Source organism: Artemia franciscana, chromosome 1 (genome assembly GCF_032884065.1).
Source record: "Artemia franciscana chromosome 1, ASM3288406v1, whole genome shotgun sequence".
NCBI classification, from domain to species: Eukaryota; Metazoa; Arthropoda; class Branchiopoda; order Anostraca; family Artemiidae; genus Artemia; species Artemia franciscana.
In genome coordinates this window covers 32809428-32833458 of record NC_088863.1, presented here as the reverse complement: position 1 = coordinate 32833458, position 24031 = coordinate 32809428, and the positions used below count along the sequence as shown (strand labels likewise).

General features: G+C 34.5%; 1 protein-coding gene across 1 annotated transcript in view; it reads left to right on the top strand.

Moving 5' to 3' along the window:
* LOC136028840 (F-box only protein 11-like) overlaps positions 1 to 20579 on the top strand; it is a 75717-nt gene extending 55138 nt beyond the window's left edge. Inside the window, exons 10-13 of the mRNA XM_065706770.1 lie at positions 9228 to 9448; positions 14676 to 15102; positions 17257 to 17416; positions 18985 to 20579. Coding sequence (XP_065562842.1) covers positions 9228 to 9448; positions 14676 to 15102; positions 17257 to 17386 — 778 coding nt within the window. The 3' untranslated portion in view covers positions 17387 to 17416; positions 18985 to 20579. The remainder of the gene's footprint in view (positions 1 to 9227; positions 9449 to 14675; positions 15103 to 17256; positions 17417 to 18984) is intronic.
* Positions 20580 to 24031: the final 3452 nt, after the last annotated feature.

Below are 24031 nucleotides of genomic sequence, written 5' to 3'. Positions count from 1 at the left end.
AGTTTTGTATGCTTTGCTTCTGATCATTAGACCTGTCTAGACTTGACTTGAAATTATGTAAACTTGGAATCAAGTGAAAATTGTAATATCAGCTTTAAAAAGTTGCAGTTTTACCCGTAAGGATTACTGTACCGTTTAAGGATAAACAAATAACATAAAAGAAAGCCAAAGGAAATCTAGCTAGAGTTTAACAAACCTCCAAAAAAGAAATTCCAGAAGGTTGAGAAAATTAGGAAGTAGCTATTTTCTAGAAAAGCGTCATATTTCTTTACAAATGATGCGGAATTTTGATTATTTTTATGATGGACATGTACAGATTTGGGCCCCCTTCTTCTGAAGGTCACCATGGGCAAGGCAGGGAATAAAAATTGTGGACAAATTTTGAAGTTAACACTCGTAAGGCAGTATTTCAAAAGGCAAAATGTGGGAATTAGTTCAACCGAAGGTTTGAATGGAGAATGTTGGACCTGTGGTATCAATTTAGGGTTGACACATCTAAAGGCAATATTCTAAACAAGTAAAAGTTATACCATTAGATTTCTTGATTTATTTTCTTTCCAAATACCATGGTCGCTTTGCTGAAAATGAACACCACCACCCACCCCTTATGGTCGCAAGTATACGGCCCAATTAGTGTAGTTCTCCGTTCTTTTGAATCTCATGATACTTTCTTTCTTTGTTTAAATAGAATTATACATCCTTGAGTGATTATAACATAATTATGTATATGAATATTTTTGAAATGATTTTAAAATGTGAGTAACAATATAAGTTGGAAAAGTCCGTATATTTCGGCTTCATACCCGGAAATCTCATCAACCAGGGAGAAAAATAAACAAAAAGACTAGCTTAAACAAAACATGAAAGAACTAAAAAGACACACACGCTATAAAAAAAGAAAATAAAGAAGGATGAAGAAAAGTCACATTTAAAGAAAAATCTGATCACTTAATAATGTACAAGGCAGAAATCCGGATGTTGAATTAATCTTCTGATGTTGAACTCTAGCAAAATGAAACAGTCTTTTTATTTAAAAATCTTTCATATGACCTGGTTTAAATTATTATAAAACAAATATAGATTAACAAATAATTGCCCTATAAATTGAATGAATCTTTTGTATTGCTGACCTGACACAAGTTCATTGACCTCTTCCAAAGTTCATTTTGTCAAAGTACCTTTTAAATTCAAACTTGTATTTTGTATACTCAGCCTCAGAAAAGATTCAGCCATTAGAAACGTTTCAATAATATTTCGAAATATTTAATTTTATAATATTTCGATAAAATAAGGAATCTAATGGTACTGCTTCTTTTTTAGCTTCTTTTTTTCAGAAGTGGTCATCTGCTAATCTGATACCAGAATTTTGCTTAGTAGCTGAGTTGAGGGCATTCCCCCAACTTGTAGCCTTTTTTTTAGTAACAATATGTAACAGTAAAAAGATCAAATATGATAACTAATCTGGCGTTGTAGATCACGATCTAACTGGGAATAAAGTCTCAAGCGCAGAACATATACTCTTCTCCTCAAATGAAAACTTTAAACTTGTTTGTCTGAGAAATGACCCCGCAGCGGAATACCACTTAACGTTGGTCCCCTCTAGGTTGCATTTAATTCAAAGGTCATCGGAAAAATTTGAAAATTCCAATTAATTTTAAATGCTATGTCAAGTAGACACGATTAAATAAACTAACTAGAGGAAACAACAACTTGAATGAAAGTTGTTGCCATATTCACTGTAGTCGATGTACAACAGATCTCTTAATAGGCAGTATTTTTCAGAAAATAAGGCGACCCGGTGCCCCCTTCGTCAAGTCCTATGAATAGCTGTACAATGGCTGGCCCCTTCTCTAGGCGGAAGTGGGCTTAGTGGTACCATTGAGTCCGGGATATCATATGATCACAAATTCTGCAGCATTCATTTTTCCGACAAATAAATATTGTTTTTGTTCATTTCCAATTTTTAAGTTCCCTTATTGGATCTCTGTAAGACTAGGATTCAAGTTTTGCCAATTACAGTATGGGAGATTCAAAATCTAAATAAAAAACTGTCTCCTTTAAGTCTGATTTATCGTATCTTCAATTTGTCTAATTCTTTATTAGCATGGTTATTTATGCTATTATTAATAAAGGAAAGGGTTGTCTTTTATTGCTGTTTCTGACACAAGATGGTCAGCAAGTGCAGACGCTGCCCTAGCTACAAAACTTTCATCGCCATTATAAGAAATTTTAAATGAAATTATTAATGTAGAAGAAAAATAGAAGTTGCGAGACTTGAGTCACTTTCAGCGTTGAAGAAAATGGACAAATATGACAATCGCTACCTCGAATTATTTAAATGATCTATAATTGTACAATTAATTTCGGTGAAGATGAAAAATACAAGTGATTTATTGGTACTATCGTTTAGTACCCTAAGATGAACATAAAATTCACAGACAATAAAAAAAATGGGGATTAACGTGTTTTATGACATCTATCAACACGAAGTCACAGCTATCTCAAAGAGCTCATGAGTATGAAGTTTTTCTAGGGCATTGTTGCATATTTATTGGAAATTGGCAACAAAATAAAGAAAAGAAGTGTCGATAAAATTGAATGATTTATGCAAGTGTCATATAGGTGTGTGCTTTGGAAGATGAATTGGAAATATTTTTTAAAGTACTTGTTTAATATGAAAAAAAATAAGGGCATTTGAAAAGAAAAACAAAACAATTCAATCATTTTAGATGTTTTTGTGTGATATTGGTGTCGACAAATATCAAATTTTCCAATTTGCCAAGGAAATGTTTTACAGGTTTCCGAGTCCTTAAATATTATTAAATACAAAAAATGACTTTTTTCTACTGAAGGCAAGGAGCGCCTTTAAAACTTCTATGCGCCTTTAAAACGTCTATGAGGGGGGTTGCCCCTTCCTCAGCCCTCACTCTTTACGCTAAAGTCATAAAGTTGTATAAAAATACTCCTCATTCAAATTCAACGGTCCTTGTGTTTGATCAGAATTGTGAGAACAGACCAGTCTTACTGAATTGTGTCAAAAATTTTAACTTTAGCATAATGAGTGAGGGTTGAGGAAGGGGCAGCCACTGTCATATACGGAACAGTTCCTGTTCATTGTGACTTTTAATCTCGCTTCTTACTTTTAGATGAAATTTCTTTTTGTACCTAATTTCTGACGTTTTTTCAAATCATGCCAGGAAATCTGATTCCTCCCTCCCATGTAAAATTCCCCATGGAAAATTGTCCCCGTGAAAAATTCCTCTCCCCGCAGAATATTACCCTAAAAATAACAAATGCAATATTTGGTCAATGTGTAAAGTGCGTAGCTTGCATTTCTTTCCCGAGAGACTGTGGGGGGTCAAGCCCTCCCCAAAGGCATAGTTATTGGATCTCTCAACTATGACAAATCAAATGGATATCTTTAAATTTTAATCGGATGTCTTTGGGAAAAAGGGACGCGTGAGAGGGGCTAGCTGCCTTCCAATCTTTTTGGTCACCTGGAACTGGAAAATGGTTTGTTCACTTAGAACTAGTGCACTTGAAAAGGACACTAGACATTTTTATTTTTGTTCGGTTGAGCCTGCTTCGGATCTCCTAAGGACCTAATTGGTTCGAGACGATCACTCCTGGAAAAAGAAAAGAAAAACAAACAAGCAAATAAACACGCATCCGTGATTTTTCTTCTGGTAAAAAACGCAAAATTTCACATTTTTGTACATAGGAGCTTGAAACCTCTACAATAAGGTTCTCTGGTACAGTGATTCTGATAGTGTTATTTTCATTAAAGTCGATTGACATTTTGATGGCGTTTACCGTCTTTTTTGAAAATTCGGCAAATTTTTTGAGCTTGTAACTTTTAATGGATAACATAAAACTTTATGAATTTTATATATTTAGAACCAAAATAAAAATTCACTTCTTATGATATATCTATTGCTATCGAAATTCCGTTTTTAGATTGTTGGTTACTATTGGGCCGATTTGCTCCTTACTTGCAGTTCGTACCACGAAATATTTGACTGGAGACCTTTATAAGCATTTCCTTGCTTAAAGCATCCAGAGAAAAATTATTTTCTGTCTTAGGTAGAATAAAAATCTTACAGAAGGAATAGTACTATTGTTTACTTTCCTTGGAAAGTAATAATTTTTTTTTTGCTTTTCTATTATTTCAGGCAGAAGGTGATAATTTTTCTTTTGCTGTTTCTGTTTTTATTATGAAGCCATCATTATGGGTTACAATCACACTTCATCGTGTTTTGTCGATTTCCCCCTATTCTTAGTTATTAATTTCTTATTATATTATTGATATGCATCTGTCTCATTTTTACTTTGTCCGAGGAATTTTGGACCAGTGATGTAATTAGCACTGAACTAATTACTTCCTGTTCATCTTGAAGATAAATTGTTTATTGTATTCGTTGTCTTTAGTTCAGTTTTCTGTCAGGTGTTGGTGCTTGCAGTATATTTTCCTTTAAGGGGAGTTGATACCTTAAAATCATTTTGCGAGCCTCAGCTTCGGTTGATCGCCTCAAAGAGAAAGGGGTCGTAAGCGAATTCTACCAGGGGACGATCCACCATCGAAAGCTAGTGAGGATCTATGGTTTAATTATGAAATGTGATTGAAAATACAATGGAATTTTACGTTCTTTGTGTCTGCAAGTTTTTCAATCAAAGCAGGCAGCACCAAAGGGTATTCCCAAAGCTGATAAATTGATCAAATGATATTTTCTTTGAGGTGATTTCTACCGTTTTCGTAGCAGGTATGCTAGGCCTTTCATGAACTTTAAAAAGAAAATTCTGCTCCTTTTAACCGGAAAAAAATTCACACTTTCCAATGATGTATGTTTCATTTAAATTGAATGTCTATCTCCAGCACAAAACAGCTGAAGTTGAACGGTTTTTCCAAGATTTCTTTGAAATTAAGTGTCCGGTTTTAGGTTTCCGTCGTTTAATCGGATCTTCTATCCAAGCTCTAAAAGTTTGACAAGACCGCCCCATCAATTCTAAATAATTTGGCAACATAAACTCAAAAAGTTTATGATGGACGAAATAGGATGATATTTTAAGGTAACGAATCTCCTGAAGGAAACATTTTTGAAGTTAAAATTCAATTAAACTGGGTCTGTTGTCAATAAAAATGGACAATCCTTGGTTTATTCCCTTCTCCATAGTATTGTTACAAGCGTCATATACATCGTTTGATAGCTCATTGAATAAGCTCATGTGTTCAAAGATAAAACATCAATTTTCAGGCACTGTTAATATCTAATCAAGTTCATATAGGAAGCCATAGAAAAGAAATGGGCAAAAATTGCCCTTCAGTAATTTAACCTCTAATGTCCACTATATCTTTATTCCCTTGGAACCTTTTGCTTTTTTAGCTTGAAAATTTTGTGACATGATAAGTTAATTTTCCAAGTGAAAAATACATGAAAATGTATGTATAAAGATAAAACAGCGAAATTATTTGTCAAAAATGTATTCGTTACTCTTGCGGAAACTTAAAAAAAAAGTGGTTTATGCAACACATAGGTTATGATGATAAGATGCTAAGCATTACGAATCTGATTTTAAATAAACGAGAAATATCTATTTATCTAGGAAATTTTAAGTTAAGCGCCTTTATAACAAAGGCAATAAAAGTGAAATATTAAGTAATAAGGTGTTTTAGCTTGATTTCAGAAAAAAGCAAGCTGTCTAGAATGGTGACATTTATTTGACTGATAGGTGTTTGGTACAAAGTTTTTCAATAAAAATAGTTTTAAGAAAATAAGAATAGTTATGGGGCCTTGACTAAATTTGTATGCTTAGATAAATTACTGAATAGTCCTTTAATTATCATGCCCATTTAGTCCTTGGTTTTATTGGTAATGACAGAGAATTTGACTCGCTCGATAGGGAAGTTTTAGTGAAGGTTCTAGCTGAAGGGTCATAACGGTATACCAGATAAGTAGAACAAAATGATTTGTCATATGTATGAGAATAATGTTGTTGAAGCTAAACTACAATGGACATCAACATATAAACATTTTTGTCTGCTGGTATCATCTTCAATCGAATCATCCCCGAAGACGACGATTTTTCTAAGATCTCCCTTTTAATTGCTTCAAAATCAGGAATCTTGTAGGGCAGTTTCACATTTTCCTCAGTGTTGCCACGTTGGACTGTGGAAATAAAGAACCAATGGTGATTGGTCAAATTTTAGGTCATTCTTTGTCCGTAAAAATTCAAACACTTAGCAAAAAAAGGTGTAACAAGAAGAATAGCTAAGACACAATATGTTTTGTAGCTGTTGTCAAGAGTTTGGTAGAATGGAGAGATTAGTCCAAATTAAGATTAGAATATTTGGTAGCCGTGGTAATGGGTCAAGTATGGCCCTGGAATCTGGGTACTTTGAAATGGAGAGGAAGAATGCGCTCGATTTTGTCCTCAGGAATTGTCTGGTTTGGTTGGATAGTTTCAGGTACTCACTTGAGAGATTGTACATCAAATAATAAACTAGACGATAAATGGTTCGATTCTGTTGTTTAGTTAGTATTATGAAAGAAAATTTAGTTAGATTAGAGTCATGTTCTACAGATGATGGCTGAAAATCGTTCTTTTGACTATTCAGTAAAACACAAAAAAAAAATGATTTGAAGGAAGTAGGAAATTAGTGGGATGGCGCAACGACCTGAGGTCTAAAGAGGGTGGATATAGGCGGAGCGTGTGTAGCTGTGTTGCCCTCAGGTGGCTTGATGTTGTAATGGGAGGTCGATGGTTTAGCAGTCAATGGTTTAGGTCAAAAAGGTCAGTGGTTTAGGGTGTAAAGAGGGAGGCTTTGAATAGATTGGAATGAAGGAGGAGTGTGTGAAGCTGGGTTAACCTAAGGCGGTTTGGTGCTGCAGTAAGTTGTTAGTAGTAGTGTTAGTAGTTTTTTCCTCTTTGTCTCTCCATCTAGTTATAATATGAAAAAAACTTCGTTTTCTTAAAGAGTTAAAGAGGCTGCGTCCCAAAGTCGAACCTTAAAACGTACAGGAATTAGAAGAGGTAGTTGGTGGGCTGCCGCCCCCCAAACCCCCAGCTTTTAAAGACTCTTTTGTACAGTTTTTTTTTTGTGGGGGGACTTCATTGTTACTAATTACTAGTTTCGGCGCAATGGTTCTCCTGTCCTCTTGTGTTTAACATTTTTCGAAGTTATTCCATTATTCATTCATTTCAATTTTTTGTTAATTAAAAGAGGGCCTTTCCGAAGCCAAGAGCGGGGGGTTAGCAAAAAAACAAAAAACCTGTACAAAAGAGTCTTTAAAAGCTGGGGGTTTGGGGGGCGGCAGCCCCTCAACTACCTCTTCTAATTCCTGTACGTTTTAAGGTTCGACTTTGGGACGCAGCCTCTTTAACTCTTTAAGAAAACGAAGTTTTTTTCATATTATTTCTGTACGTTTTTCTACAATCCATGGTGGATGTAATTTAATAATTCCTGTACTCCTCGTACAGGAATTAGGAGAGGAACTTGGGTGGCTGCCGCCCCCCCCCCCGCTTTTAAATCATTGTATAAAATAGAAAAAAAATAGATAGAATGACCGAAATGTTTCTTTTGCTCATAAGAAGCTAATATTCTGTTATCTCTCAAATGATAAGCTGTCCAGGTGTTATCAAAAATTTTTTGATGTTGTGGAAAAAAACCGCCCGTAAGGGACTTGAAACCCTTGATCAGAGGATTAAAAGTCCCACGCTCTACCGACTGAGCTAATCACTTGCATGTGTGTAAATATAACTTCTTCAAATTAACATGGGCTCTTATGGAGACGTTAATTAAGTAGCTAATGCGTGGTTTATGGAAAACAGGGAAGGAGTTATCCTCCTTCCCTGGGCCGTAGGGGACCTTAACTTATGAATTTTAGCCCGATCGGACAACGTTAAAAGGGGGGGGGGTGGGGTTAGGGGGTCGAAACTTTCGGGGGGTTAAGATTTTCCTACGAAACTTTCAAGGGCACTTACTCGGAGAATTCCACATCGAGTGAGTCTTCGTACACCCAGATCCGATGTCGGATGTGACCTGTAGGCGTCTAGAAAAAAAAAAAGAAAATGAATTTTAAGTGGCTATGCGTGGTTTCTGGAAAACAGGGAAGGAGTTATCGGATGAAATTTCGCGGATAAGCTCCTGGGCCCTAGGGGACCTTAACTTGTGAATTTCAGCCCGATCGGACAACGTTAAAGGGGGGCTGGGGTTGACGGGTCGAAACTTTCGGCCAGATTTTCCCCATGAAGGAAAAGTTGGAGGGGGATGAAATTTTGCAGGTTTCTTAGTTGGAGCTCGGGCTACGAAATGCATCCCTCCCCATTCCTCTGCGACCACTGGAACCGAAGATCGCTTAACATTGTCGTGTGTCGCCTCTTTATAGAGGCACGAGTGTGCCTCCTTGATGTTCAAAGATTTGTTTAGGGAAGTAATAGTCTGGAAAAGGCTAACTTGGGTGGACTCAATAAAAAATTTGTATTACAAACTGAGTTACAAACAGCAGGAAGGACCTCCATGAGACGTCACACATACTTGGAATAGTTATATTAAAATTTGCTGATAATGAATGTCTGCTCGTAAATTCAGTCCAGTTATTTCTTGTTTACAGTTCTCAGTTTTTTCACTTGGGGGGGGGGATTCTCCCTGATCCTTACAAAAGCACATGCTACGGTTTTTCTGTTGTTGTAACTGTGGTCTGACAGCAGTGGCGGTTCTTTTGTTTGTTTGTTTTTTTGTTTTTAGCCGTTGCTTACAGGTATGATGGGGTTGTATTTCAATTTGTGTATTTACGAATGTGTTATTAAAAAATTAAATTGTATTTCGAAGGTGTTATTAAAAAAAAGAATTAAATTGATATTTGATACCTTTGTCAATGGAAACAATGGATAGTAAAAGAATATAGTTTTTTTTGCATTTTTTTATTTCATACAATTATACCTGCACACTAAGAGAAAGAAGGAAGGGGCCGAGATTGGTCCAAATTAAAAAATTACTGATTCAAAATGTGCTTTCATCCTCGAAGAGGCTGACAAATCTCAAGGAGGATTCCTTAATCACATCCCTTGCTTTGGAAGGTGATGCTGCTATATATTGTATGTTATCTACATCGAAACAATTGTCTTTCAATTCTGTTTTATCTTCGAAAAGCTAACTATAATAGAATATAATTAAAATAGTCTGTTGCGAATACATGTATTTTGCTGATTATTATTACTATTTTTACTAGGACTGGCAGCAACCCGGTAATTAAACGTAACAAAATTTGGGGTGGACAAAATGGAGGTGTTCTTGTATATAATGGAGGATTAGGACTACTAGAACAAAACGAGATATTTGACAACGCAATGGCTGGAGTATGGATAAAAACGGATTCAAACCCCACATTAAGGAGGAACAAAATTTTTGACGGCAGAGATGGAGGAATATGTATATTTAACAGCGGGAAAGGTGAGTAACGTCTACGAAACAAAGGGACTTCTTCCTGGTTCGTAGACATGATTTGTCCGGCTCCGGCTCAAATTTTAAGAATCAGGCAATAGCGCTAGACAACAAATTAGATATTTCAGTCGAATAAAAGAAAAAAAAAGCTTTATATGTTTCTTTTTTGCCAAGATTCGTCTCTTTTTCGAAGTTCTGTTAAATATAAACGTTTAACATAAGCATTTTAACATATTTCGCCATCTCGATTTTTTAAATTTTCAAATAGTTCATCATTTACTCTCTCTTCTTGAAGGTCACCGTCATTTTCAGTTCCAATGTAAAATTCATTGGAAAGTCTATTATAAAAGAATTGAGTTTAAAGGTTAATCTAAGTCAATCCTATTGATGAAGAAACGGTCAATTTAAGCAAATCGGATAGCTAATCCTTAGGTAGCGGAGGCGCAGCCTATGAATATAGTATACAGGTTCTTAGCTTAACTCTGATATTGAAATTCAACTTTGAAACAAATTTATTCCTCTTTAAGTAATTCTAGTAAGAAGAACACAAAAAGCACATCGCTTCTCTTTTTCTGGTCCACTCTCCAGTGGCATGAATTCTATCTAAAAGGGAAAAACGGGATGTTAAGTGGCGAGAATTATAATGGTGAAGGCAAAGACTAAAGGAAGGTACTTCCTTTTCCATTGTCAAAAATTTGTCACCCTTCGATTAGTTTAAGAGCCTTTAAAATCTAATGACCTCAAATCTAGATCTAACCCTTGTGAGTTTGAAGAATTGCTTTTCAAATTAAAGATAAAGTATCTGAGCCTGTATGGTTATTTAAAAAACTAGTTTTATTTTTCGATGAAATTTTTAATTTTAGAAAATTGTTGAAGGAAAGAAAAATACAATGTTAAAAAACCCTAATGAGCAGAAATGAATTCAAATAATGTGTCAAGCTTAAAACGAGCAAAAATTTCTATCAGTCTATAGTTGAAATTCAAAACGAACCGAAGTTAAAATGAATAATCTTATTAAACATAGAGATAACACAAATTGATATTTATGAATCAATGTACCTTAAAACAAGCGAATGAAACTTAAAAGGAACAGAAATTGCCACAATCAGGAGTACGGCTGCTGCTCCTTCAACCATCCGAAGGACTGAGTGATTACTAGAAAGAGCTAATGACAGAAGGCTGATTGTTTAATATATAAGTTCTGGAAATGTATTTTGTCTCCAGTAGAGTGCCATTGACGCTTTGACCTTTAGGAGGTTAGGGGTCAGTAGCCCTGCTCCTGTTTGTGGTAATTACTGTTCGTTTTAAGTTGTCTTTGCTTATTCATTTATTTCTGTTCTTTTTAATTTCTTTTTCTTTTATTTATCCATCTATCGCTGCATTTACTATCTATATGTTTGATATAGGTATTTATTTTAGTTTGTTTCATGGATTTATTTCTGACCATATTTTCTTCTTTGTTTTTAATTCTGTCTTTGTGGCTCATTTTTATTATAATCTTCATGCCTTTAATCCTGGGAACTTCAACATTATATTTCGATTTCAGAAGAAATAAATGATACATTTTGAATTAATATTGGTCTTTACTTTTCTTTGAAAAACTTCTTTTTGAAATTCTTTTTTTCATTATTATTAGTCTATGTTAGCTTTTAATTGGCATAGCTTTATTTTTGTAGTTTTTAAGTTTTTTTCAGATTTACTATTTAAAAATTAAGATGTTAGATTTTAACTTAAATTTGGCCAAATTTTAATATCCAGTCAAAATTTTTGATCAGCAGTGGTTTAGAGTATTAAATTTTTAATAGAAGTTTTACTGCATATTTTTAAATAGATGAGAAGGGGTATTGCTGTTCTTAAGCGACCCGGCTCAGTAGTAAACGAAATTCTAAAAAACAAAATTTTGATACTATAGTTACATAAAAAGAATCGCATTTTGATGCTGATTTTAAATATATAAGTTTCATCAAGTTTACTCTTACCCATCAAAAGTTACGAGCCTAAGAAAAATTTGCATTATTTTAGAAAATAGGGGAAAACACCCTCTAAAAGTAATAGAATCTCAACGAAAATCACACAATCAGATTCAGCGTATCAGAGAACCCTACTGTAGAAGTTTCAAGCTCCTATCTACAAAAATTTGGAATTTTGTTGTTTTTTTTTTGCCAGAAAACAGATCACGGTGTTTATTTGTTTTTTTTTTTTCAGGGGTGATCGTATCGACCCAGTGGTCCTAGAATGTCGCGAGAGGGCTCATTCTAATGGAAATTAAAAGTTCTAGTGCCCTTTTTAAGTGACAAAAAAATTGGAGGGCACCTAGGCCTCCTCCCACGCTCATTTTTCTCCAAAGTCCTCGGATCAAAATTCTAAGATAGTCATTTTATTCAGCATAGTCGATAAACCTAATTACTATGTCTTTGGGGATGACTTACTCCCCCACAGTCCCTGTGGGAGGGGCTGCAATTTACGAACTTTGACCAGTGTCTTCTTATAGTAATCGTTATTAGGAAGTGTACAGATGTTTTCAGGGGATTTTTTTTGGTTTGGGGGGGGGGGCGTTATCTAGGAGAATCTTTCCATATAGGGGAAGACAATTTCCATGAAAGGGACGCGGGATTTTCTAGGATCATTTAAAAAAACAATGAAAAATTAAAAATGAAAAATTTTTTTTAACTGAGACTAAAGAGCAGCATTAAAACTTAAAAACGAACATAAATTATTACGCATGTGAGGGGTTCACTTCCTTCTAATATTTCGCTCTTTACTCTAAAGTGTTTTTAGTCATTTCAATTATTTATTCTTCGGCCTTTGTGATTCATGGATTATTCTTATGGAATTGGGACGAAATTTAAGCTTTAGTGTAAAGAGTGAGGTATTGACGAGGGGTCGAACCTCCTCATATACGTAATAAAACCATACGACTATAGAAGTTCGCTACGTAAGTTAATTTGTAATTTACCTATATTTTTTACTAATAAAAACGTTCCTAATTTTTCTCCTAATTTAAGACTTCTTTGGTCATGAAACTTTAACTAAGTGTCTACATAGCCCGAAATTACTAAACGGGTCAGCGTAAAAAAATTGAATTTTCTGAGCTAACGATCAATTTAATCGCATTTTTTTCAAAATTAATTTTCCTCGTTAAGTTGTTTGGTTCCGTCTTCCTGCCCTTAAATTTCCACAGCGAAAAGAGAAAAAAAGGAAAAGATTTTTGGGCCATTTCGATTTTTCATGAATTGGTACAACCCATTTTTTCAAAATATTTTTTTTTCTCCTAAGCTCGTTTCCATCAACTAGGAGCTCTTAGGGATCTTTAGTCGGGTCAAGATTTTTAAAGTTCTCCATGTATATAATCTGTGAGTTGCACACGTACCTGAGTAGATCAAAAGACAGTATGTGCACCTTAGATTTCAAATTATTTGCGATATCTGGATTTTAGTTTGGGGGATCATGTTTAATTTTTTAGGGGTCGGTGAGGAGGGGATCACTTCCAGTGTATACACTTGGGAAACCTCTGGAAATATTGGGCTGGTTAGTATAGTTCTGTTCACTACATTACCAATATTGCCGGCTTTTCTCCTAAAAACTTAATTTATGTATTTATTTATATTAATTAATAACTTACTTAATTTTATATAATTGTTTAAAAAAAAACAATTTACGTAATTTATGGCTATTTTTGTCTTGGGCTATGGGTGTCATTTTAAACCTGGGGGCAGAAACCTTGTCAATTTCGGTGTTTTTGAATGAAATGGAGATTTAGATTTTAATCTAATATCACAGTCTCTAGGTGGGCAGGTAGAAAAAACGGCCCGGGAGGGAGGCTGGTTGCCCTCCAATCACGTTTAGCTCTGATAAAGTGCACTAGAACTCTCAACTTTCAGTCAAATGAGCCTTGTCCCAAGTTTCTACGACCTCCCATTCTATAAGCAATGGTGTTAGAAATTTCTTTGCCCTTTTCTTGCCTTTTATCCGACTAGTTCTTATGAAACTAGTATTATTCTTTTTTCTATTTTTCCTTTTGCATTGGTGCCCTGCTTTTCTGGGGAGGCAGGCAGTGTCGTGAAACAATTCAATTTACATGTTGGCTCCGAGTCCTGGCTCAAGTAGTTATGATTAAGAGTATCAAACTGATCAGGGACAAACAGTTTTGGTCCGTTTCCTTTCTCTCTAAGCCCCTACCCCCCCCCCCTCCACACACACAAAACAAAATTTGTAATACTTTCACACGGAAAAATTGCCCTCCTCATTCGCCCTCCCAAGATCAAACAAATCCCTCCCCCTTTTTTCCATTGTATAATTACAACAGACAATTAATTATTTAAGTTATTTATGGCATTCGTCATGCTGGCTGTGGGGTCTACATAATACTGGGAAGTATGTTTATTTGACTTTTGTCTACCCTGTAAGAAAGGATTATTTTAAAATCTAGATAGAATGTCTTCGGGGATGACGAACGACCGCATAAAAAATGGCAAAGAAGGGCCTGGTTACCCTCTAATTACTTCTGATTCTTAAGATTGGCGGTAGAAATTCCAGTTTCCGATCAACCAGCCTCCTTCATAGCTTCTACGACTACCCCTTCCACAAAAAGTAGCCACGTAAAATAAACTGATAATAATGGTTATGTCTTAAAGGCACATAAATCTTTCTTATGGCAAACTGAGATGTTGAAGGGCTCTAAATCTCGTGTTAAGCCACGACTTCTCTAGAATTGTTATAGACATCAAGTTAAACATTATAGTTAACAATCTGTTGATTATGGACGTAAAAATAATGAAATCTAATATTGTTTTAAAAAACAGCCTATGGAAAAATGTTACCCATTAATAAGTTAATTTTGCAAACTTCTTGTAGTGAGGAAAATTTTTATCTTAGAAAAGATTAGTCGGTGTGATAAAATCTTTGGCTTTAGCATTACCTTTTGTCTTCTCTGATGAAAAGGGGCCTCAATCGGAGGAGGGGTCAGTTGGAGGCATTCCCCTCTAGATTTTGAAAAATATCCGCTTTGGTATTCTCATTGAAAAAATTGAACAGGAATAAAAAATTCCCTTGCTCCTCCTATATTTTCCTGAATTGATGCCACTGTAGTAAAATTATATATAAAATAGTGTCTGTCGAATTAATACTTCATCTTCAAAATCATTAGTCTTGAAATGAAATGAGATTAGTGCTGTCCCTTAAAGAGTGTATGACATTTTGACTTTTCTTTTTTAATTGAATATTTTCAACTAAACAGGAGTGTTGGAGGAGAATGACATCTTTCGAAACGCACAAGCAGGTGTTTTAATATCTACCCAATCGCATCCAATATTGAGAAGAAATCGAATATATGATGGCCTAGCTGCTGGTGTTGAAATAACGAATAATGCAACAGCCACACTCGAGCATAATCAAATATTTAATAATAGATTCGGAGGACTATGTATTGCCTCTGGAGTGATACCAATTATGCGTGGCAATAAGATATTTAACAACCAAGACGTAGTGGAAAAGGCTGTAAATGGTGGTCAATGTTTGTATAAAATTTCGTCCTACACAAGCTTTCCTATGCATGACTTTTACCGTTGTCGAACGTGTAATACTACGGATAGAAATGCTGTTTGTGTGAATTGTATCAAGACTTGCCATTCAGGACATGATATAGAATTTGTCCGGCACGATAGGTAAGCTGTCACTTTTCCTCTAAAAATTGTTTATTCTTTAAATGATACCGTCTGAATGGCAAATAATATTGTACTCTATTTCTTATTCCATTTTCTGCAGATTTTATTCCTTCTCTCTCTCTCTCCATATATATATATATATATATATATATATATATATATATATATATATATATATATATATATATATATATATATATATATATATATATATATATATATATATATATATATATATATATATATATATGCTATCTTTGTATATTATATGCTATCTTTATAAGTGAGCAGTAATTGGGTATGTATGTATGTATGTTCTCGAAAACGGCTCCATTTTTTCGGGAAAATTTGTATCTTGGAATATTCTCGCATAAAAAAGCGATCTGGATAGGTCAGAAAGGATAGGTGCAATAAATAATAAAGTCAAAATTGAAAACGAGCAGAAATCACAGCTAGTAACTTTGCTCCTCAAATCCTGCAAAAGGCTTGACTGTCTGGTATGCCTCACTCATTTTACTGAATTCTTGATTTCGGTTGAAAGTTTCGTTTAGCCAATTCGTTCTTTATGTATTTGAAAAGAAATGATTTTGTTGCTAAAATACAGTGATGAAAATAGAGGTGTTTTTAAAAGTAAAACTAAATTAATTGTCACAAATGTTTTAGTATCAAGATTCTTTTTTCTTAAAAAGACTTGATTTTTCTTTCTTTTTTCACATTAAGAAACAAAAGACGGTTAAGCATGGGAAGAGTTGGGCTTTTGGAGGTGGCTACCCCCCCCGCATTTGTGGTAATATCCCTTTATTTTGTTTTTTCTTAATTATTCAATTTATAATTCAAAGGATTGCTTCAAATATTACTAGCCATTACCTCTAAAAGTATTATTAAGTGATTAAAATAATACGACTAAAAGGAAGTGACTTGAGTGGAAAAAATGCTGATGGAAAATAATGTCCTCTGAATATAGTCAAACTAAATACATCGTAACAAGATAGTATGCAGAAAGAATTAATTTTGCATGAAGGTCAAATAGTTGAAGCAGGATATATAAATAAAAAAAATGTTCTCAATAAAGCGTAAATGAAAATTTAATTATAATAAATATTTGAAATACTTGCCTATTATGTTTTGAATTCGGACAATCATCTGGTCATTTCGTACCATTAAGGAAATGATCGCTGAATAGTCATGCATCAAAGAAGGTTCATCATGTTTATTAAAGAAGTGGGTGGAGGACGCATAGGCCCAGTTTTGTAGACCAAAGTATGTAACAAACCCTCATTTTCAAAAAGATGGTGTAAGCTGGAAGCCATTGTAAAAAAAAAAAAAAAATTGGCTATAATCTGCGTTTTGTTTTAGGACACTCGTATTGCATTATGAGTCCCTGAAATTTGCAGGATGGAGAACTCTGGTTATACTGCACAAGTGATCTTCAAAAGATCACGAGTTTGATGAGACGTAAAATGTCAACATTTATGAATTTAAGGGAGCCGGGGTTACTGGTATGCTTTATTCACTCTAATTATGCATACATAAAAATTCTATAATTAGTCAATTCAAACCCGTGATCGAGTACCACATGAAAACTATGCACGTACCCTGTTTTGGTTTAGAACAGTCTTTTGCCATCCCAGAAATGGTCCCTAAACAATCACGAGTCAAAATAGCCACAGCCGGTCAACATTTGTGAAGTAAATTGAGACTTGGGGGAGTTTTTGGTCTTGGGCCCAACGATCAAATACTGCTGAAGTCATCTGGGTACAACACCTCCTCCTTTCTACTAAATTGTACCTATTTGATATCGCCTATTTTATAATTTGAGGTCTTTGCCCCCGCACTTTACAGATCCTCTCCACCTGGATAACACAGTTTTTATACCTTTTGGCCATTGTTATAGAAATAGGTAACCTACAATTTTGATCCGGTGTCTACGATAATACGTGATAGAAACAGAATAAGAAAAGCGTAGGAGACATATCGCTCTTTACTATGTCACCGCTATTGTGTTGACTATGATTCTAGAATTGAACCTTTGAACAAAGTGATGGGAGAATCCTGTCTCCAAGCCTTTGCGGGTATTATATGAGCTATTCCATATTTTCTAGATTTTCTTTATATATGGTTAATAAACGGTTAATTAAATATTTTCTTCTCCAGATTTTTTTGTGATTGTGGAGCTGGCACACTATCCAACCAATGTCAACTGCAAGGTGAATCTACCCAAGAAACAGACACATTATATGATTCGGCACCACCTATGGAGACCCACACACTGATGGTAAATTAGATCTGAGTATAGTTCAGATTGACTGATAAGGTAAGCTCTAGAATTGAATAGAGTATGTTTATCCGCTAGAATAGCTTTAATCCAAGATGGGTGTGTCAATAAAAGTGACTCTTTTCAGCCTATTTATCTTCTATTTACTTCTAGTGTTTGGACACGATCTTACTCTATTTTGGTTTAGCCCCTTCAATTATTTACGTCTATCAGTATTACTAGTCAATTATATGTTTTTTGGTATTTACGTGTTATAGCGACCACACTGTTGTTCTTGATCTGAGTAAACCCGGTTTCCCTGTCTGCATTCGGAGACAATTAGCTTAGTCTCAGTGGGATAAACTACTATGCATGTGTATTTTAATCAAATATTTGGTATATCTTCAGTCGGTTAAATTAGTTAATTAATATAATACGTTTTGGGCGGCCTGCTTTCCACAATTCTCTGTTTTAGTCTCCCTAATTCTGTTGCTAAAGTATTATATTTTCGTCGTATTTTGGTATATTTCGTTAGGATTAGCCTAACTTCAATTCTTGAGTCTGGTCGCTGCAACACGTAAGTACCGTTTTTTTACAACTGTATTCACGCATTGATTGGTTTCATAGCCAGCGCTAATTTTTGTGCTTATCGAATTGTGTTCTTAGCGTTAAATGTATGTTAGGCAGTTTCGCAATTGTTAAAAAAATAATAATAAATAAATAAAAAAAATCTTTTCTGGATAGTAAAATATTTTTTTTTTACTAAATTGTGGATGTGCAACTTTGAGGTTGTTGCGCACTGTTATAACGCAATACAACCAAAACGAACGGAAATAGAGGTACGAAGAAATTAGAAATGAAACGAAACAGATAGAAACAAGGAAACTGGAAATGTGAAATACGGAAGTTAGCACGAGCGTTCATACCGAAAATCACAGTAAATTAGTATACAATGTATGGATATTAGAATAAAGGATATGACTTTTAAAACAGTAAAAATATATATTAAAACAAAATCCTGAATATATTTGGGCTTTTAAGCAGTCCCCATACTTTTATTGTTAAATCTAATCATGAACTTGACGGTTGTTGTGTGCTGTTGTAAAGTAGTAGTTATGCTGTGATTGTGCGTTTTGCTTTTGTGTGAGATGTGTTCGAGTAAACGGAAATCTTAGTTATCTTTTACTGTCCCAGCTTTTCCTGTTGTTATTATTAATTTCTTTAAAATTTGTAGGCTGATAAACAGTCCCTCTACCTACCTCCCTCTACTAAAGCTAAGAAAGAACTTTACTATAGTATTCCAGTCAATACTGGCTTTTACTCCGAGGAAGAGTTACTATTGTTAATATTTTTGTTTGCACTTGATCTTTTCAGAGTTAGCAGATGAACTTTTGTACTAGAAGTGTTGTAGATACACTGCACAAAAATAACAAAAACAAATTTTTAAGCAGCATTTCATTTTAAACAATTTTAGACAACCTTTCTATGCCAAACCCAGACTGTCAATGACATCAATGAGCTGAATTTGTCAACACTGTTGCCGGTAAAAATATCTTTAAAACAAAGGAAGAGGTTCTGTATTTGAAGTTTTAAAAGATGCGAGTTAATTAAAATAATCCTTTTTTCAGATCTGAATGGTGTTCTACCTACTTGCCAATGTTAGTTCCAGTGTGTCAGGGACCTCTGATCGCGATATACATACACAGGAATAGTGTTTTGTTTCACGCCAATCTGGTTAAATTTTCTTTCTTTCTGTCGGATTTTTTTCTAATTTTGTGGTTTTTCAGCTAGTGTTTTTGTATTATAATGAAGTCCTTGATTAATTCGTTCTTGTTTATGGTTGTGCTGCAATTCTTACAATTGTTTAGATGTACCAACTTAGCTAGCTTTTATTTACTTTCCTGCTGTTTAAATTTTTTGCCTTTGAAAGTTATTTAAAGACGTGTTTTCGCCCTTCTAATTGTTAGTTACATTTCTCTATTAGGTTGTGCAAGTCTTATTCGTGAACCAATTAAAATTTACTGCTAATTTAATTTTGTTTTTCATTATTTATTTGCTTTTTTTGCAGTCCGTCATTTATTTTCTCCAGCAGTCTTTTGAATCTAATAATCGTTAATATTAATATTCGTTTAGCTCGTGGAAACATGTCTCCTTTCAAACCTTTTACTGACAATTTATTTAGGATGGCGAAAACAGGCTTTACATTCATGAATCATCAATGCCAAAATTTGTGTAAGCTAATTACATTATTGTGAAATAGATTTTTCTTTTTCTTCTTACATAACAGTGATCAAGGACGCCTGTCGTTGTTAAAAGGCTTTTCACTAATATATTGATAAAAGGAAGAACTCTTACTGTAAGCTAAGACACAGAGTAAAACAGAACTCCTGGAGGCCCAAAGCTGAGGCATAGTCTTTAAGATAGCAAAAGAAAATTTTTGAAAGTTTTCCTTGCAAAATGTTTTAATTTTCAGAAAATAAATTAAATAGACACTTTCTGAGGGGGTTTTGCAAAAAAAAACGCATTAAAATTTGTTTATATGTATTTTTGTCATGTTTTTACGAGTCGGATATTTTTTTTTTGGGGGGGGGGGGATTTCTAACAGGGTACTCCCCCATACCCCACTGTATACGGCCTTGCTGGAAGTTCTAAAACCTTTTTTATTCAAATCATGGCCTGGTAAAAAATGTGATTACAAACATGCCTTTGAATAAATCCCTGCTGAAGCTTTTTCATTAGAACAATGACTGGTTGTGATTTATTCTTCTTTTATTATTATTATTATTGTAAAAGGGCATAAGTCGTAGGTTTTTTTAAAACATTATTATTACTATTATTATTCCACAACTATAGATTTTCAGTAATTCTGGTTGTGCAAAACCAGGCTGCTTTATGATGATCAGGCTTATTATTCTCACCCGTTTGGTAAAACATTCTCCTTTCTTCTACTTACGGTCAGTGAACTTATATATTAGTATTTTATGTATATTAAAGTGTTACTAGGCCTACATTGAACCAGACTTTTGTATGATAAAAAGTGGCTTTTAAGGTTTTTAAAACATATTTTATGCATTAGAAACGACACCCGTTTCTTTTTGTTATGACTTTTATGAAACTATAGACTGATTTCACTGTGATGTAAGAAATGAAAGCTAAATTCTTACTTTTGGACGTAAATTTGTTATGTAAATATTAAATTCGATAATACATTCTCGATACTTTATTTTCTCAGTTTCTTTAAGGTAAAGTCCTCAAGAGTCCAGAGGTAAAATTCGCTTTATTAACTTTTTTGTTTCTTTATTAGTCCGAGAGACCGTGGCTTAAAATATAAGCCACTTTACAATAGATTAAGTTTGGATTGGGCTGTCTAAATCAAAATATATTCAATCCTATAGACAAAGTATAAGATTTTCGTTTTTAGTTACTGGACTGCACGAAACAAGTGAGCAAATATTTCGTTTCGAATAAAGATAATTTCAAATAGAGATATTGGGCGCGGGTAACATGAAAGCATTTTTATATTTATAAAGGAACGGTTTTTTTATGTTGAAAATAGATGGTCGCCGATACTAGCAATTGATCAAGACAGCATCAAACAACTGAATGAAAATTCGAGACTTGACATTCGGCCTATTTCTGTCATCTTGACTCATAAATCTCAATTTCCTTTTAAAAATCGATCTGATCAATCAAATATGCGCTTTAGCTGTGTATTTCTTCCGCTGTTAGTCAGGTTAATGCAAACTTCTTTTAGATAAGATCATTTGATTCATCTTAGTCTTCCCTGTATGCCAAAACTATCATTACGTCTAGAAGTAACATTTCCTTGCGTGCTTTTACCTCTTGAGTGACTCCTGCTCTAATGCTAAACAAGTGAATGTTTTTTTATTATGATTGTTATTTATTTCACATGACAATACGTAATGATTACAAAGCATTCTTAGGAGCGCAAAAGGAAGGGATAGGGGGTTAATCCACAAGTGTTTTAATGTCTTAAGGATTGCCTATCAAGACAATGTCCTTTTCCCTATAGCTGCAATGGAGCCGGCCAAGCTCTCCGAAGTGCAATCAGGTCGAAGATTTAATGAGGCAAAGGAAGTGAATTTAGCCCTTACTCCAAACCCCTGGCTATAGGTCCCCAAAAAAAACTAAAATCAGGCACTCTTACCTTCCATTGAGACATCTCTCCCGCAGTTGGTTAAGGAGCAACCCAATGTTGTCAAAGCAAGTCCAGCCCTCCACAATCCTAGAACTAATCCTAAATCCTAGTCTGAAAGAGTGGCAGCTTCTCCTAATATTTCTGCTCAAGCCAACACTATGCAAGATAGAGTTGGACTTCATATTACAAATTTAATTCAATATGTTGTATCAGTGGCCCAAATCTTCCAATCAAATTTTTTCAAAGACAAAAAAGCTAGTATAAAAAAAGAAATTGCAGAATACTACTTTTCCAATTCTATTTTCAATGAGATAGGAACAGAATTATCACCAATTCTCTCGAAGTATCATGTATGTCACCTATTCAACTTCTCATATGTTACCTAAGCTGCAGATCCTACAATGGAATTGGTGTTTCTTTAAATTCAAATAAACTTGCTGACCTTATCCAATGTGCAAACAATAATAGAATTGGGATTATTTGTCTACAAGAGACTAATCTTCATCAGTTCAACAAAATCAAAATGTCTGGGTACAAGTGCTACAGGAAAGATAGATGAACTATTAGAAAGGGAGGAGGTGTTGTAATTTTTGTTCATGATTCAATCCAACAATCCCCTCAACCCTTAATTATCTATAGGGATGAAATAGATATTGTAGGTATAATAATTACCTAAGCTAATGGTAACCATCTTGCCATAAAATCTCTGTGGGAACAAGGACATCCTAAGTGTCTTGGAATCAGAACCATTAGGTAATAATACCTTAATTTTTGGTGCTTTTAATGCCCATAGCACTCTCTGGGAACAACTGATGGTAGCAACAAAGCAGGAAGAGGAATTGAGTACATTTTGTCGAATTTTTCAAACCCTTTGATCTTCACTCCATTTAACTTCAAGACCAGGCATAACATTTCATCTAACTCTTTCTCAACAATAGATTTGCTTCTGGGTCCTTCTTCATATTATGATCTAGTTAAGATGGTAAAGGTGTCGTCTCTACTATCTGATCATTCTACAATTCTTACATCATCTCAAGATTTATAATATTCTCCCAAACTCCACATACCTACATTTAATAACTCAAAAGGCAATTGGTCCCTTTTCCTTGGGATATTAAAGGAAGTAGACTTCTCTTTCTTTTCTTCCAGTTCTGATATTAATGCAATTGAGTCTAAATTGAAATCAATTCTATTGCAGTCAGATAAATTGGCAATTCCAATTACTAAGTTGCATTTTCACAATGGCTCCAAAAGACTCGATAAGTGGTGGAATTACGAGTGTAGGGTTGCAGTTCAGGCAAAAAGAAAGGCTCGTAAGATGTTTCAAAAGCACCCATCTCAGTCAACGGCAATCTCTTATAAGCAATCATGTGCTAAGATAAAACTAGTTTGTTGGAGAGCTAAACAGGGTACATGGTTGGACTTCAGCTCAAGTATAAGTTTTAGAACCCCAATTTCAAAAGTTCACAATTTTATTAGCCAACTAAATAGTGGGAAGCAGTCTAATGATGACCGTAGTTATAATATCATTCAGGATGGTTATCTACTTGTCTCAGATAATAAGAAGGCAGATATGTTTATCAATATCTATAAGAATGACTGGTCAGATTCTCATTCCACCCGACCTCCTTTTTGCACTCTGACTCTTACCTGTTCATATAAAGGCACCCTGATGAGACCTTTTTCCCAAGTTGAATGCAGTGTAGCACTTAACTCTCTATTATCTTTATTATCAAGTTTTCCCCAGGTCATGATGGTATTTACATGAAGTTGACTCTTGAGTCCCCAAAGCTAGTTCATACTGCCCTCCTAAGTCTTTATAACCTTATGTGGTCAAGCCAAAAGTTCCCAGATATTTGGAAAGACTGCTCAGGAATTTCCAGCTTTAAAACCTTACTCATCTAGTGATCCCAAGTCCTACCGTCCTATATCGCTATTACCTGCCTTTAGTAAAGTTCTGGAAAGGCTTGTCTTATCAAGAATTGAGTTGTTTGCTGAAGTTAATAAGCTCTTTCCTAGTGAAGAAACTGGTTTAAGAAAAGGACATAGCTTTTTAGACAACATCACCCGGCTAGAAATTAACGTTTGTAACTCTCTTAAAATAAGACATGTCACAGGGGCTGTTCTGTTTGACTGGTCAGATGCCTATGGCAATGTAGTTCACAATAAATTACTGGAACTTTTAATTAATCTTGACTTCCCTCACTTTTTCATAACTTTTATAAAGTCCTTTCTAACTGATAGATGTTTTTATATTCAAGTATATCAGTCTAGAGGTGAGTTAAGTTCCATTACGAGAGGTCTTCCTCAATGTGCAATATTGAGTTCTCTTCTATTCAACTTGTATGTTTCTGAATTTCAAATATCTCATGCAGCATTGGTCTTTATGCAGATGATTTGATTATTTGGAAGTCTGGAAGGGATATTGGCCTTCTTCTAAGTCTTATTCAACAGGATATAAGACTAGTCCAGAGATTATCTTTAGCTTTTGGCCTCACAATGTCCATCAGTAAAAC